At 31.4% G+C, this 13,291-nt stretch overlaps 1 protein-coding gene across 1 annotated transcript in view; it reads left to right on the top strand.

The window, feature by feature from the left end:
- The window catches only part of bma (SCY1-like protein bma), a 405,735-nt gene that overhangs the window by 379,493 nt on the left and 12,951 nt on the right, over positions 1–13,291 (top strand). The window contains exons 10-15 of the mRNA XM_085960528.1: positions 1,101–1,254; positions 3,068–3,317; positions 4,251–4,387; positions 6,819–7,032; positions 7,637–7,923; positions 10,526–10,591. Coding sequence (XP_085816654.1) covers positions 1,101–1,254; positions 3,068–3,317; positions 4,251–4,387; positions 6,819–7,032; positions 7,637–7,923; positions 10,526–10,591 — 1,108 coding nt within the window. The remainder of the gene's footprint in view (positions 1–1,100; positions 1,255–3,067; positions 3,318–4,250; positions 4,388–6,818; positions 7,033–7,636; positions 7,924–10,525; positions 10,592–13,291) is intronic.

Genomic DNA, 13,291 nt, shown 5'->3' with positions numbered 1-13,291 from the left:
TCTCAGGTACTCAGTTGAACAGCACTCATTTGTCTTATCAGTCAAGCGCTGACCTATCTCAGCCACCGTCTTCAAAGCACAAGGTCCTCATTGTCCAAACGTCTCGAACTATCAGTTAGAAGTATTTTATGGATATAGACGGATTTAAAATATAAATGATAGTGATGAATGATCAAATAAGTTATTTTGTAGTATGAATTACAAATTCATTAAGTATTAGCAAATCATCACATCATTTATTATATCGAAACGTATACTGAAGCAGTTCTTTCAGGATTTTTAACATATCCTCTGTTTACCTTATGAAAGAATTTCAGAAATACTAAATAACAACATACATAACAAATCCACCAGTTAATTTGCAGTTATCATGAATATTACAAAATTATAAATGAGACCCCAGCATTGTTTGTAATGTAATGGTGATCTACGCATTCAATTGTCTGAGTTGTAAAATCTCCATGTACCTACGTAAATTATTTTTTTAAATTAATTCAGGGTTTTTTTCACGGAAGCAAAGTTTATTAGAATTAACCACAGAACAGACTACTACTAACATAAAAATATACAAGCCAGTCGCCTTGGATTATTACTTTATGGGGGTCAGGTTAACAATCGTAAGAATCATAAAGCACGCCGAGTATCCTCAAATATTATCAATATTATATCATAAGAAAAAATGTCAATATCTAGTATCGTATCGGTCAAAGAGTATTAATATTTTTTTGAAATCCCTAATAGCAGGTACAAAAAAAATCCCTTAACTTCACTTATCAGCTATATAGAAAATGGGCCTAAGTAAAATTGGGATTTTCTGCTGAGTAACCGATTTTTTTTACCATATCATAAAAAATCATTTCGATCTGTCGACTATTACTAATACGTCTTGTTTGTATGGAATAAAATATTTTCAAACAACCGTAATTGAACATGTTCTCCCTTCGTCTACTCAGCTCCTAAATTACTAATAAAATAATCATTAAATATTTATGTATTTTTAATTTAACAGTATTATATACAACTTGAATAATATTAAGTACTTAATTATGTATTAATGTATTTTTTGTTTTTATTAATAATGTTTTGTATTTTAATTTTAGACAAGTGTTTTCCTCCCCAAAATCCATCCAGGCGTCGGTAACCATCCTAGAAAACCTGCAGTACGTTTTGGAGAAGACTCCGCGCGAGGAAATCCGTACGGAAGTGTTGCCGCTTCTGTATACAGCTTTTGACAGCACCACCATTCAGATACAGGTAATAAAAAAACAATGCATTTAGTAACTTTAACTTATTGCAGAATATATAAGGGTTTTTCCAAAGTTATTACCATTATTGAGTTGAACTATTAATTATTGGTATTATGGCAGGGAAGATGAGAAAAAACACTTAAATCTATATTCTTGAAGTCACGATATCCCTAACAGCTCTTCATCGAGAATAGTGCAAGTAACCTACAATCCTGGTGGTTGGTCTAATTATAAAAAAAATCGTTTTGTGTACTTATGTACGCGCGTTAGAAATTATTTTTCTTTGGCGTAACAAAACAAAAACAAAACTTGTGATAAACTAGATTCATTGACTAGCTCTTGATTATCTTGTTAAATTACACACTCACAGCTTATTGGAACGCCGTTGGTTTATTTCTATACACTTTAACTTATAATAACTAACTGATGTTTAATCGTGTGTTTACGTAAGGAATTGCAAATGGCAAAAAAATATAATATTATACTGTATAATCGTCACGATTGCAGTATCAAGCTGTGGCATAAAGGTAGTGCCTTCGGCTGATAACCGAACGATCGGTGGTTAGAATCCAATCGATTATTTCAAAATCAAAGATTTTAAATTCAAAGAAGTACAATTTTACACAGTTGTTCATTAATTTGGAATACAAAAAGGGGGCTTGTGTTATAACCTCTCAGCCACCGAAAAAAATGGAGGTCTAAATACTTAGATTATTAAAATTACATGATAGACGATACAACCCCTTTACACTATCATCTAACCTGGATTGCAATTTTGGTACACGTGACATAATATGTTATCAATCTGTGTTACCAGTGAGTTATCAGTATTAAGTAATATTTTTAGCGATACAAGCGAAGGTGTCACTATATTAAATCTGATATGTAATCCTAAAATAACTCAAGACCACAAGCAAATATAATTCCAAGTCCATTTTTTTGTATAAAATCAACTGTTAATGCCATCTTGTGTAGAATTTCTTAGCGTATTTTTCTGTGTATAAACATTTTTGGAAAAATAAATCTTTGTCTTATAAAAACGTGTTTCTAGTAAAGGTGGTCAGGGAAAGATCATTCCATGTGCATGACTGGGTAATACCTATGTATTGTATTTTTGTCAATTGAGTAAAATTTTCAAATAAATGTCAGTGTTTAATTTTTATGTTACCTAACAATTGATGATGATTAATGTATCATGATAATAATATTGTATCTCAATAAAATATAATAAACAATTGAAATATAGCATTTTTTGACCAATGAGAACTTTTTTACTTTACATAATAAATAGATTTTTATCTATAAAAACACTTTTGGAATACATCTAGACATGATCCTATATTATTTTTATCTGCAAATTGAGCTGTCTAGGATTTATAATATTAAATTTACTCTTAGTGATCTGACCACAACAAATGCACATGGAATGTTTTTTTCCCACAAAAAATGACTTAATTGGAAAAAGATTCTTTTTTTGCAGAAATAGGAAATGGAAATATAATATAATATTTTTAAGTAAATGTCCTATTATGTAATATAATAAACAATAAACAAATAAAAATCATTTAAAAAGTATAGTGAAAGATTAATAATTATTCAGAGTGTGACTTTAAAAATCGATTTACTCAAAATGATACAGATGTGACATAGAATGATATTTGCTTGTGGTCTTCAACTATTATTATGAAAGGAATTAATTACAACCAATTTTTACTAATTCCAAATATTACTGTTTTATCTTATGATCCAAATGAATATGTTTTTAATCAAAGATTATCTAATGATTAACAAAATTAATAATTACATTGTTTGTATATTAGAGCGCCGCTTTGAACGCCGTAAACAACGTGTCCGACTATTTGGACGAGTACGCAGTCCGTCGCATGATCATCCCGAAGACCAGGGTCCTGTTTGACAAAAACCAGGGAGACCTGCGCATCATCGCCAGCGTGCTGAAGTGCGTCGAACGCACAATTGACCGTCTCGACAAAGGTCAAATCATGGACGAGGTCCTCCCACTACTTTGGGACGTTCGACTCAACGATCCATCCATTGCCCTCAGAGTCGTTAGTGAGTATTCCTTTCTACAATAATATCACCATGAAAAGTCTCTTTGTGATTAAATTTATTTCTAAAATTTAATTCAAAACTCTGTCCCTTTTAAAGTAGAAATATTTAATCAATATTCGCGTAATTAATGCCAGCGTAAAAAACTTCATTATATTGAAAATTTTAATGAATATTTCAACAATTATTTTGGATAGTTACTAATTTTTAACAAAATAATTAATGTGACATCAATAATTTTAAACAGTAAAATTACCTTTATGTTTACAAAGTAGAACTATATTGCCAATAGTTTTGGAAGAAAATTTTTGTTAATAATTGTACATTTACAATAACAGAATTAACAAAAACTTTATTTCCTAAGTATAAACATTTAGATACAATTTTTTTATATAAGTATAAAAGACAGAGGTACATTTTTACTTTATTTTAAAATACTAAGCAATGGTACAAAATATGTACATTTATTATTGAGAAATGATGTTTAAGTTATTTATAACAGTTGACCAAATCATCTGTTAAATGTAATTATAGTTAAAAACGGAGTATTGGTTTTTTTTTATCATCTGTGTAAAATAAACAATGTATCAAAGTAATTATATAATATTTTATTGTGAACAAACATTTACATATTTATCATTTGTCAAAACACATACGCCCAGTGATTTTTACTTTAAGAATCAGTTAAATAATATTAGAGATTAAAAAATATTATTGCAATAGCGCTTTGCATTTTAGGATAAGAGCGAAAACTAATTTTCCAACATTTGCGCATGCGATTGTCAACATTTTGCTACTTGCAGATGCGATCATGATGTATACTTATTAACACCAATTTATAAATTATAATATTAATGCTTTTAATCCATTTTAACAATTATATTATTAACATTGAGAAAGACACGTGTATTTTACGAGAGAATGTTTTATTTTCAGATATTTACAAGCTCATGATGAGTGACAAACGGTATGGGCTTACTATAAGCGTAATGGCCACTCGAGTTATCCCCCTTCTTATGCCGCAGACGGTTAACCCAACCATCAATATGGATCAATTTGGCACACTTATTGAGGTATTTATCTCTTGACCGTCTTACGATAATATTCTTGATGTAAAAATTGGTTGACACTGGGTATTGCAACCCCAGATATCATTTTCAATCTCGGGATTAAAAGAAATAATAAAACCTTCGGTTGTTTTTTCATAAATTTCACATAATATGAATGTATGTAAACAAAAATAATTACAAGATAAAAAGAACTTTTTATAATATACAACGTTTTTAAATTCTGTTGAACCATGTAAATTTGACTTGACTAGCTTAAACGATCAAAAAAAATTGTACTGAACATGTCATATTGATTTCCATAGTTACGCACATATATATTAATAATTTAGTTGCTAGGACCGATAATGGTGTCGAAATAATTTTTCATACAAAATAGAATTACTTAACTGAAAATGAATTCAATTCTACTTTAAGATGGCTAAACGTACTTAAAAAATGCATTGGCATCGTGTTCTGATATATTCTAAAAGTTTCAAATGTCTAGCTAGTCGGGAATTTAGTTAAAAATCAATTGCAAGATTTGTACCGGACAAAGAACCACCGGACAAAATATAAGAATACGAGCTAAGAAAAACGTTGTAAAATTCTTGCTTATAATAATTTACTATGTAAATTATTGTTTATGCTTTAGTGTCTATATATTATATAAAATCTCTATAATCGTTATGTAAGTAATTGCCGATTCCATGAACCGCGTAAAATAAATCTGTTGTAAAGCTAATATAAATACAGAAACATAGAAGAAGCCAAAAAGCGAATTATAATACGAGGGTGGGTCAATAAGTCCTTAGAAAAGCCGATAGGTGGCGCGACTAGTACTGTACGCGGTTTGTTTTCATGCAGCGGCACTACCGATTCAGTATGCTGCGAAGTTTCAATCAGATTGGTCGGGTTGTTGTGCGTTTCTCGTACATTTAAAAAAAAAATTGCTTGTGGAAAATGGAAAAATGGAAAATGGAGAAAATTGAGTTTAAACTTGTTATTAAACATTTAAATATAAAAGGGTTAACAGCAAAGGAAATAAAAAATGAGTTGGATTTAGTTCACGGCATATCTGCTCCTTCACTTGCAACTATTTATAACTGGTTAAATGAATTTAAAGTGGTCGTACATCAACAAAGGATGAACCACGCTCAGGACGTCCTGTAGAGGTGACTACACCAGAAATGATCAATAAAATCCACGATATGGTGTTAAGTGACCGAAGATTAAAGTTGAGTGAGATAATTGAGGTTACAGGGATCTCAAAAGGTAGCGTCATTTCTATTTTACATGACAAATTGGGCATGAAAAATATTTCTGCAAGATGGGTGCCGCGTTTGCTCACAGTCGACAATAAACGCAATAGGGTGGTGGCCTCTAAAGCCCTGTTGTCGCTCATGCAACGCAATCCGGATGAATTTTTTCGTCGCTTTGTGACTCTAGATGAAACATGGATACACCACTATACTCCCGAGACGAAAGAACAGTCAAAGCAGTGGATTGCGAAGGCAAACCATGTCCAAAGAAGGCGAAAACCGTAAAATCAGCTGGTAAGGTTATGGCTACTGTATTTTGGGATGCACGTGAAATTATTTTCGTTGACTATTTGGAAAAAGGAAAAACAATAACAGGGGATTATTATGCATCTTTATTGGACCAGCTAAAAAACAAAATTAAAGAAAAACGGCCTCATTTAAACAGGAAAAAAATCCTCTTTCATCAGGACAATGCCCGTGTTCACACATGTTTACGATCAATGGCTAAAATTGAAGAATTGAAGTTCGAATTGGTCGACCACCCACCGTATTCGCCAGATTTAGCCCCCAGTGACTTTTTCCTTTTCCCAAACTTAAAAAAATGGCTAAGTGGACAACGTTTTTTTTTCAAATGAAGAAGTCATCGATCGGACAAATGCTTATTTTGAGGACCTTCCGAAAACTTATTTTTCTGACAGTTTAAAAAAAATTGAGAAACGTCTAACCAAGTGTATTGAGCTCCAAGGAGATTATGTTGAGAAATAAAAAAAAAATACAAAAATAAAAACTGTTTTAATGCTTTTTTCTAAGGAATTATTGACCCACCCTCGTATATATATAAAATCTCACCAGGTTAATTTAAATATAATTAAAATACCCTCATATTGATATCAAAACCGTGCTCATTTTCTGTGAGCACCGCAGTCTGTTACAAAAAATATGTATGTCCAGAAAATCTTTAATCAATGTTTTGATGTACCATCATAATAATAGATTCATATTCTTCGATAACTGTTTTCTTCAGGTGGGAAGATATGATCACCAATTGAAACCGTCATACTTAAATCTCTAAGGAAAATATTAATGTTTTCAATTGTCATCTGAGAGCATATGATGTTGGGGTGCCACTTTGAAACTCACTGCCTTTTCTAATATGTATATATTTTTATTTTATATTTCTGTAATGACATTTCCAGATACTGAGGGAAATGTTTGACCTGGTGGATCACAGCCAGCGCAACAAGCTGAAAATGGACAGTATCAACCTGGCCAATGCCATCGACAAGCGCCCCCTGCGCCACCAAATGAGTTCCGACAATATGCAAGCGCCCCCATTCAACATCCCCAATCTGCGCGTCGAACAACGCAAGACTTCCAGCGCCGAAGATATGGCACGCAAAAACTCCACAGGTCTTGATTGTTTACTAATATATTAATAATTTTTATTTTTAATTCAAAAAGTAAAAAATCGTGAAATGGATGAATTATATACGGAAATAATTAATCGGTTCCATCACAAAACACAGAATAATGACAAAATAGAACAACGATAAATATAACTATGACCTTTCAGAAAAATATAAATTTAATATTGAAATTGTCTTATCTCTATTATGTTGATAGATTTTTAATAGCACAGATTTTCAATACGCCATAATAAATCAAATTATATACCTAATCGCTAGAAAGCCTCAAATAAACGGAACTTAACTCAGTGTTGCCGGCAAGCTTAGAATATCTCACCTCAATCATTATAATATGTTTAAAATGATTGGGTGACTAGGTACGGCGAAATAATAACCTAACCTAACCTAACCTAAATAGATTCCACAAAAATTAATATTTCATTTTTCCCCTGGCTGTTCTGTTTTGTCATGTTCTGTAATTAATCATATACATTATAAGTATTTTATGTACGTTATTACGTAGGTATGAATTAATCCGATGGCCGATGACTCATTGTACTGTTCATAATTTACAGGAGGTGGCGCTAGCGGTGGCAGTGTCACCGGAGGTGGCGGTGGCGGTGGCGGTGGCGGTTCTGGCTTGCTCGGAAGCTGGTGGTTCGGAGCCACTTCTTCATCGCACGACGGCAATAACTTCCTGAGAGTCTCCAGCGCTTTCCCGAACCGTCGTCTCTCAGACAACACTCTGATGACGCCAAAGATCCGTATCGCTCCATCCTGCGCTTCGTCCCCAGGGGGATCCCCGGGTTCTGGCTCTGGCCTGCCTATCCGCCGTCACTCCAGCATTGGTCCCCAGGAACGCCGCGGCTCGCATGTCAATTTGTCTCCGCCAACTGTTAGTAACAACTCCTTTAAAATACACTTCAACTTCTTTTGTAGTATACTAAATTATATTAGAATCATAGATTAAGAGTAGACAAATAGCTACATAGGTACTTAGCTTTTAGCTATTGATTTATCTGTAGCAATTATTTTTTAACAGGAAATATTATTATGTAAACTAATTTCCTCCATTTGCATTTTTATCTTAAATACACAAAATGATTTTGAGATCATGCTATCCAATAGATATTATTTACGCAGACTTATTTTCAAATACCAAAAAGTCAAAATAAATTGTTGGTAGTACATAAAATGGGCGCGTTCAGACGGAGACACTCGTTTGTCGCGCCACCGCAGCCAGTTTTTATGTCTCCATTATTTGTATTTCTGATTTATGACGCGAAAATATGCGTAGACTCATTTCGAGGCGTTCATATTAAAAAAAAAAAAACAATAAAAATGTGGCAAAAACGTGGACACGTAACTTTGTCTCTGACATCAGACACAGATTAGCTATTCAGTGATTGCAACATGCATTGCAGTGTCGAGTGGCTGGATATTTCGGTGTCCCGTATGAAACGGACCTAAGGCAGGTTGGAATAAAAATTTAGATGTGATATTATAAAATTATAGGCTAGTCATAAAACTATTGATAGAATAGCTTTCAACTAAATTTTTTTCGTAATGCACTATTTGTTATTTGTCAATAAGTCTGTAAATAACCTGCATTTTCTTTTATACATAATATATCATCAGTATATATGAGTTTGTAGTGTAATTATCTGGATAGTTTTCTTCAGCGACACTAGTTTACACTGAAGTGAATCATCGATGAAAAGGGATCAACACCACCATAGCCAATCTTGGTGGAATAAAATCAATAATGACCGAATAAATTTAAAAAAAATCTTTTTTGAATATATCTACTTGGTTTTATATTTATTTAGTATTGTTTTACATTTTTATGCATTATACAGTGTTTCTCCAACCGGGCTTCTGTCATTATTTTCATTTCAATCATTTGTCATTGACAGATTTAATATTGCTAACACGTGGAAGTTATTCACTTATAATGTTTAATGTAATTTGAATAATTTTATAACACATTCATAATGTAAACAGGACCGGATTTGCCATAGAGCTAAGGGGGCTATAGCCCAGGGCACCCAATTTGGGAGGCACCCTGGGGACGGAAAAATAATATTTGAAAACGTTTATGAAAAACCTTGAGACAAATGGAGCAGCTGCCGCCACGCGAATGAATGTACAGGGTCGAAAAACGTAGGTTGCTATTTTCATTGAAATACACCAGCATTGAATGTATGCACACACAATATGTATGCACACATTTGTATCTCAGATGCACAACAACCCAAAAATCACCAATTTGGCATGCATCAGCCAAAACATTCGTTGTTGTAAGATGTGCAATATCATACAGTAAAAAATCGAGGACTATTTTAAATATTTAACATTTTATAAAATACGTTTAGTGAGAGACAGCTAGCGGAGAATAAGAAGCTTGCAATTTGAGATTTTTTCTGATAATTTACATTTTAAAGTATTTTAATTAATGAATACGTATATGACAACATCGAAAAGAAAAATGATTTTTTATTTAAAGTCAAAGATAAACTTACAACTTAAAAAAAATATATATATTTTATGGCCATGTTTATTATGAAAATTAATTTACTTTTTTTTTCAAATATAGGAATTCAAAAAAAATTTAATTAATTCATAGTCTTGATGTTTCTTGTATTTAAAGTGTATATCTTGAAACCGTCTTTATTTATATAAAATCAAGTTACAATTAAAATCGTGACTGAAATATTTTGATCTAAATTGCAAGTTTCGTACTTTTCCACAAGGTGCCTCTGGTAAACCATAAACAACATAATCTAGTCCCCAGATCCTTAAAAGTATCACGTAAAAACTAAGTAAAGTAATTTTTTGTTATATTTTATGACATATTACATATTATTAACAAAATCGCACAGCGTAGAGACCATAACCAAACACAGTTGCGATTATTGTTAACAACAATTCACAAAAATCAATTTTTATTTTCGACAAGGTATTTATTAAATTGCGATGAGTCAATATGTAACTTGTCAAATGGTCAAGAGGCTCTTGTACCCCAATGCGTTTGACAGTGGCTCCTCATTCGTGAACTCTGGTCTCTATTCCCGGTGAGGTCATATTACATGTATGTGTTTGTAAGTATCGAAGTCTGGGTGTTTCTATGATTGTTTCACTGCAACTACACTGCTGTCATTGAACCTCATAACCTGTTGTAATGCTAATAAGAGTTGGAGAAACACTGTGCTCACTGATTGATATAATATGCCAAGATACATGTCGTTATCTTTTCTGTGTTTTATTTTTTTAAATTTTGCAAATATTTTCGTATGAAAGTGGTCTGTCTAAATACTTTTTGCCAAATATTGATTTGTGGCCGACACTCACACCTCCGCATCAGCCTCGGAAATTGCACAGAGGCGGATGTTAGAGGCGGTGTCGCCATTAATAAACCACATTTATTTGGTGGATTTGGTGAGGCATTGTGTAAGGGATGTTAAGTAAGTGGGAGTGAATTGATGGTATGTTAGCAGGGACGATACGGAGTGCGAGGCGGGTCTGGCTCCAGCCTCTCGGTTCCTTCCTCCACAGCTAACGCTGTAAGTGAATACCATCCACACACTGTACATGATCTACGCCTGAACGTGATGTCCCGTCATGTCTCTATTCTAATTCTTTCGTTTCCTACCTTTAATTTGGCTTTGTTTCTTTCCAATTACGTTTCATATTAAAAGTACGGAGGGCTGAACAATATATTTCCAACAAAATTATTTCATCTCGATTAGGTACAACATTTTAGGTTATTTTTTTAATCTGGTTTTTAATTGACTATGTTTCTAATCAAAAAAAAATTTAAAAAAAAAAAAAACTTTATAATAACTATTTTTTTTAATTCCGCAATTATTTTGGAGAAATTGACAAATATTTCGGATGACAAACGCATTCATATAATTTGATACATACCAACTAGTATTACATTATAATTATAGAATGTTACATTTTCAAATGGATAAAAGAAGTGAATTATTATTGCATTCATATTATATTTTATTCGTAAGACTGCATTCATCGTCCGAAACAGATGTCAACAACGATAAGATAAAAATTGTGGAATTAACATAAATATTATAATGGATTTATACTATATAAATACTATTTCTATTAATCAATTAACAAAATAAACTTAGTGTTAATAACGATCGTCACTATTTAACATCATAAAAACGATGTTTCTTCTCTCAATATCCCGCACAATTATTCAATACCTACAAACCCACATCAACTCTCATTAAAAATGACATCATTAATAAATAATAAACATTGAATAATGAAAATGTTTGCTATTATTTTAAAAGAATTAAATAAATTATTCTTTATTTATTTAATAGCTTTAATCATAATATCGTGATAAATTATCTAATCTTTATATTACATAGGTATAATATTAGAACATAGATTCAGTCAACATAGAAATATCAAAGTATTTTTTTAATTAATTAATTATTTCTATTGATTATAGATTTAAACCATAATTTTGAATATAATATGTTTTAACGGTAAATGTAATAAAAATCTGTTTAACATAAATCAAAATGAAAATTCAAACAGGTTATTTTTATACCGATTTAGTATGTTGCGCCGAGGGTCTTTTCAGTGTAACATCTTATTAAATTCATGTAATTTTTAACAGATTTAACAAATTTTAGTTTAAACTGAAGTTCTATCAAATGCTGTTTAGTTAATAGTACGAATTGGCAACATCAGGAAACAATCTATTTCTTCAAGCCTTCCTTGCTAGTAATATAGTTCACAGCTGCTGATGCCATCTTGTGTTAAAAGCACCAGTGACAGCCAGCATATCATTACCATGCTAAGTGTGGCCAACTATTCGGTAATGTTTTGGTGTTTCCGCAGATCCCTAATTCATACTCGATCATTGCACGTCAATTATTTAAAGGTGACATGATCTACCGTTCCATTTATTTAATACATCATAATATTGTCATTTTCAGTTTTGCATCTTGCATTATTCATTATTCAATATAATATATTTATATGTAACAAGTATGAATGTTTACTACATAATGCAGCTTACTATATAAGCAGTTTCAAGAATGTTAATAAATCCTATTTTACTGCTATCTTTTATTTACGATCACATCTGAGTGAAAACATACAGATGATTAACTTACTATCAAAATTATATCTCTACATTATAACATTAAAAGAAACCCAATAATTATAAATTTGAATTATATTATCCGATTTTAAAACATTGTCTTTCTATATCATTTTAATTTTAGTTGTAAACTAACACAATTGATTTAAATATTTAGTAAAGTAAGTATTATCAATTTCACTAGAAATATCATGTCAGAATAAAATAATTTATTATTGGCATGCATTTTTAAACAAGAAATTTAATTGAAATAATAATTAATTTACCTAAATAATATAATAATTTACTTTTTTAATAAAAAAAGAATACTTACAAGTTTTAATAATGTAGCATTCTTTATTGAAAATACATCATTTGAAGAAGTTTAAAAAAAACGTACCTATTAGGATAAAAAAATCTTGAACCGAGTAGGATTCGAGCACACATCTTTCACTTTACAGTTTTGGACCGCTCTTTATGTAGGGTTCTCTGAATATATTTTTGTATTATCTTTACAAGCTTGGAGTCGTTCATTCGACTCGTCCAGTACCCCATTTATGCATATATTTATAAGTATTCAACCCTTTTTTAAACTAAACTCATTTTCCCTTTCGAAAGGATTACCAATTATCTAATAACACACAACATTTTACTTCTGGTAACTCAGATAACTGTTTGCATTGAGTCTTCGTCACTGCATTAATGTCTATTAACATAAATAACCCACATATGAAAATCGCACCCTCGCAACTAAGCTACCACAAGTCCAAATTTACGTGTTTTGAGTTAATTACTACGTTTCATTGTCTATCGTTCATAGTATATGTACCGAAAATTTCATATCTCTAAGTCAATAAATTCAAGCCAAAACTATAGCCAAATATAAGCCAAAATATCTAAACATATTTCAAAAACACAGTACAAAAATGCGAAAGGTAAAAACTTCAAAGCTGATTTTCCCTGTTTGACGTTTTTTTGGATTGTAGCAGTTTAGTTTCGAGGGTGCGAAATAAAGCCATATAATTAATATGTACAAACTACGATTTGTAGCTTAGTATTTTTACAATTACAGAATTATTTAATAAACTTTTTTTTAATTTAGGAATATACCAATTTTATTGAAGAAAATATGTAATTCGGG

The sequence above is a fragment of the Rhyacophila brunnea genome, unplaced genomic scaffold (assembly GCF_057557595.1).
Source record: "Rhyacophila brunnea isolate RB1 unplaced genomic scaffold, BYU_Rbru_1.0 scaffold_1, whole genome shotgun sequence".
Classification (NCBI taxonomy): Eukaryota; Metazoa; Arthropoda; class Insecta; order Trichoptera; family Rhyacophilidae; genus Rhyacophila; species Rhyacophila brunnea.
Note: the sequence above shows the minus strand (reverse complement) of the source record. Positions and strands in the feature narration are given on the sequence as shown.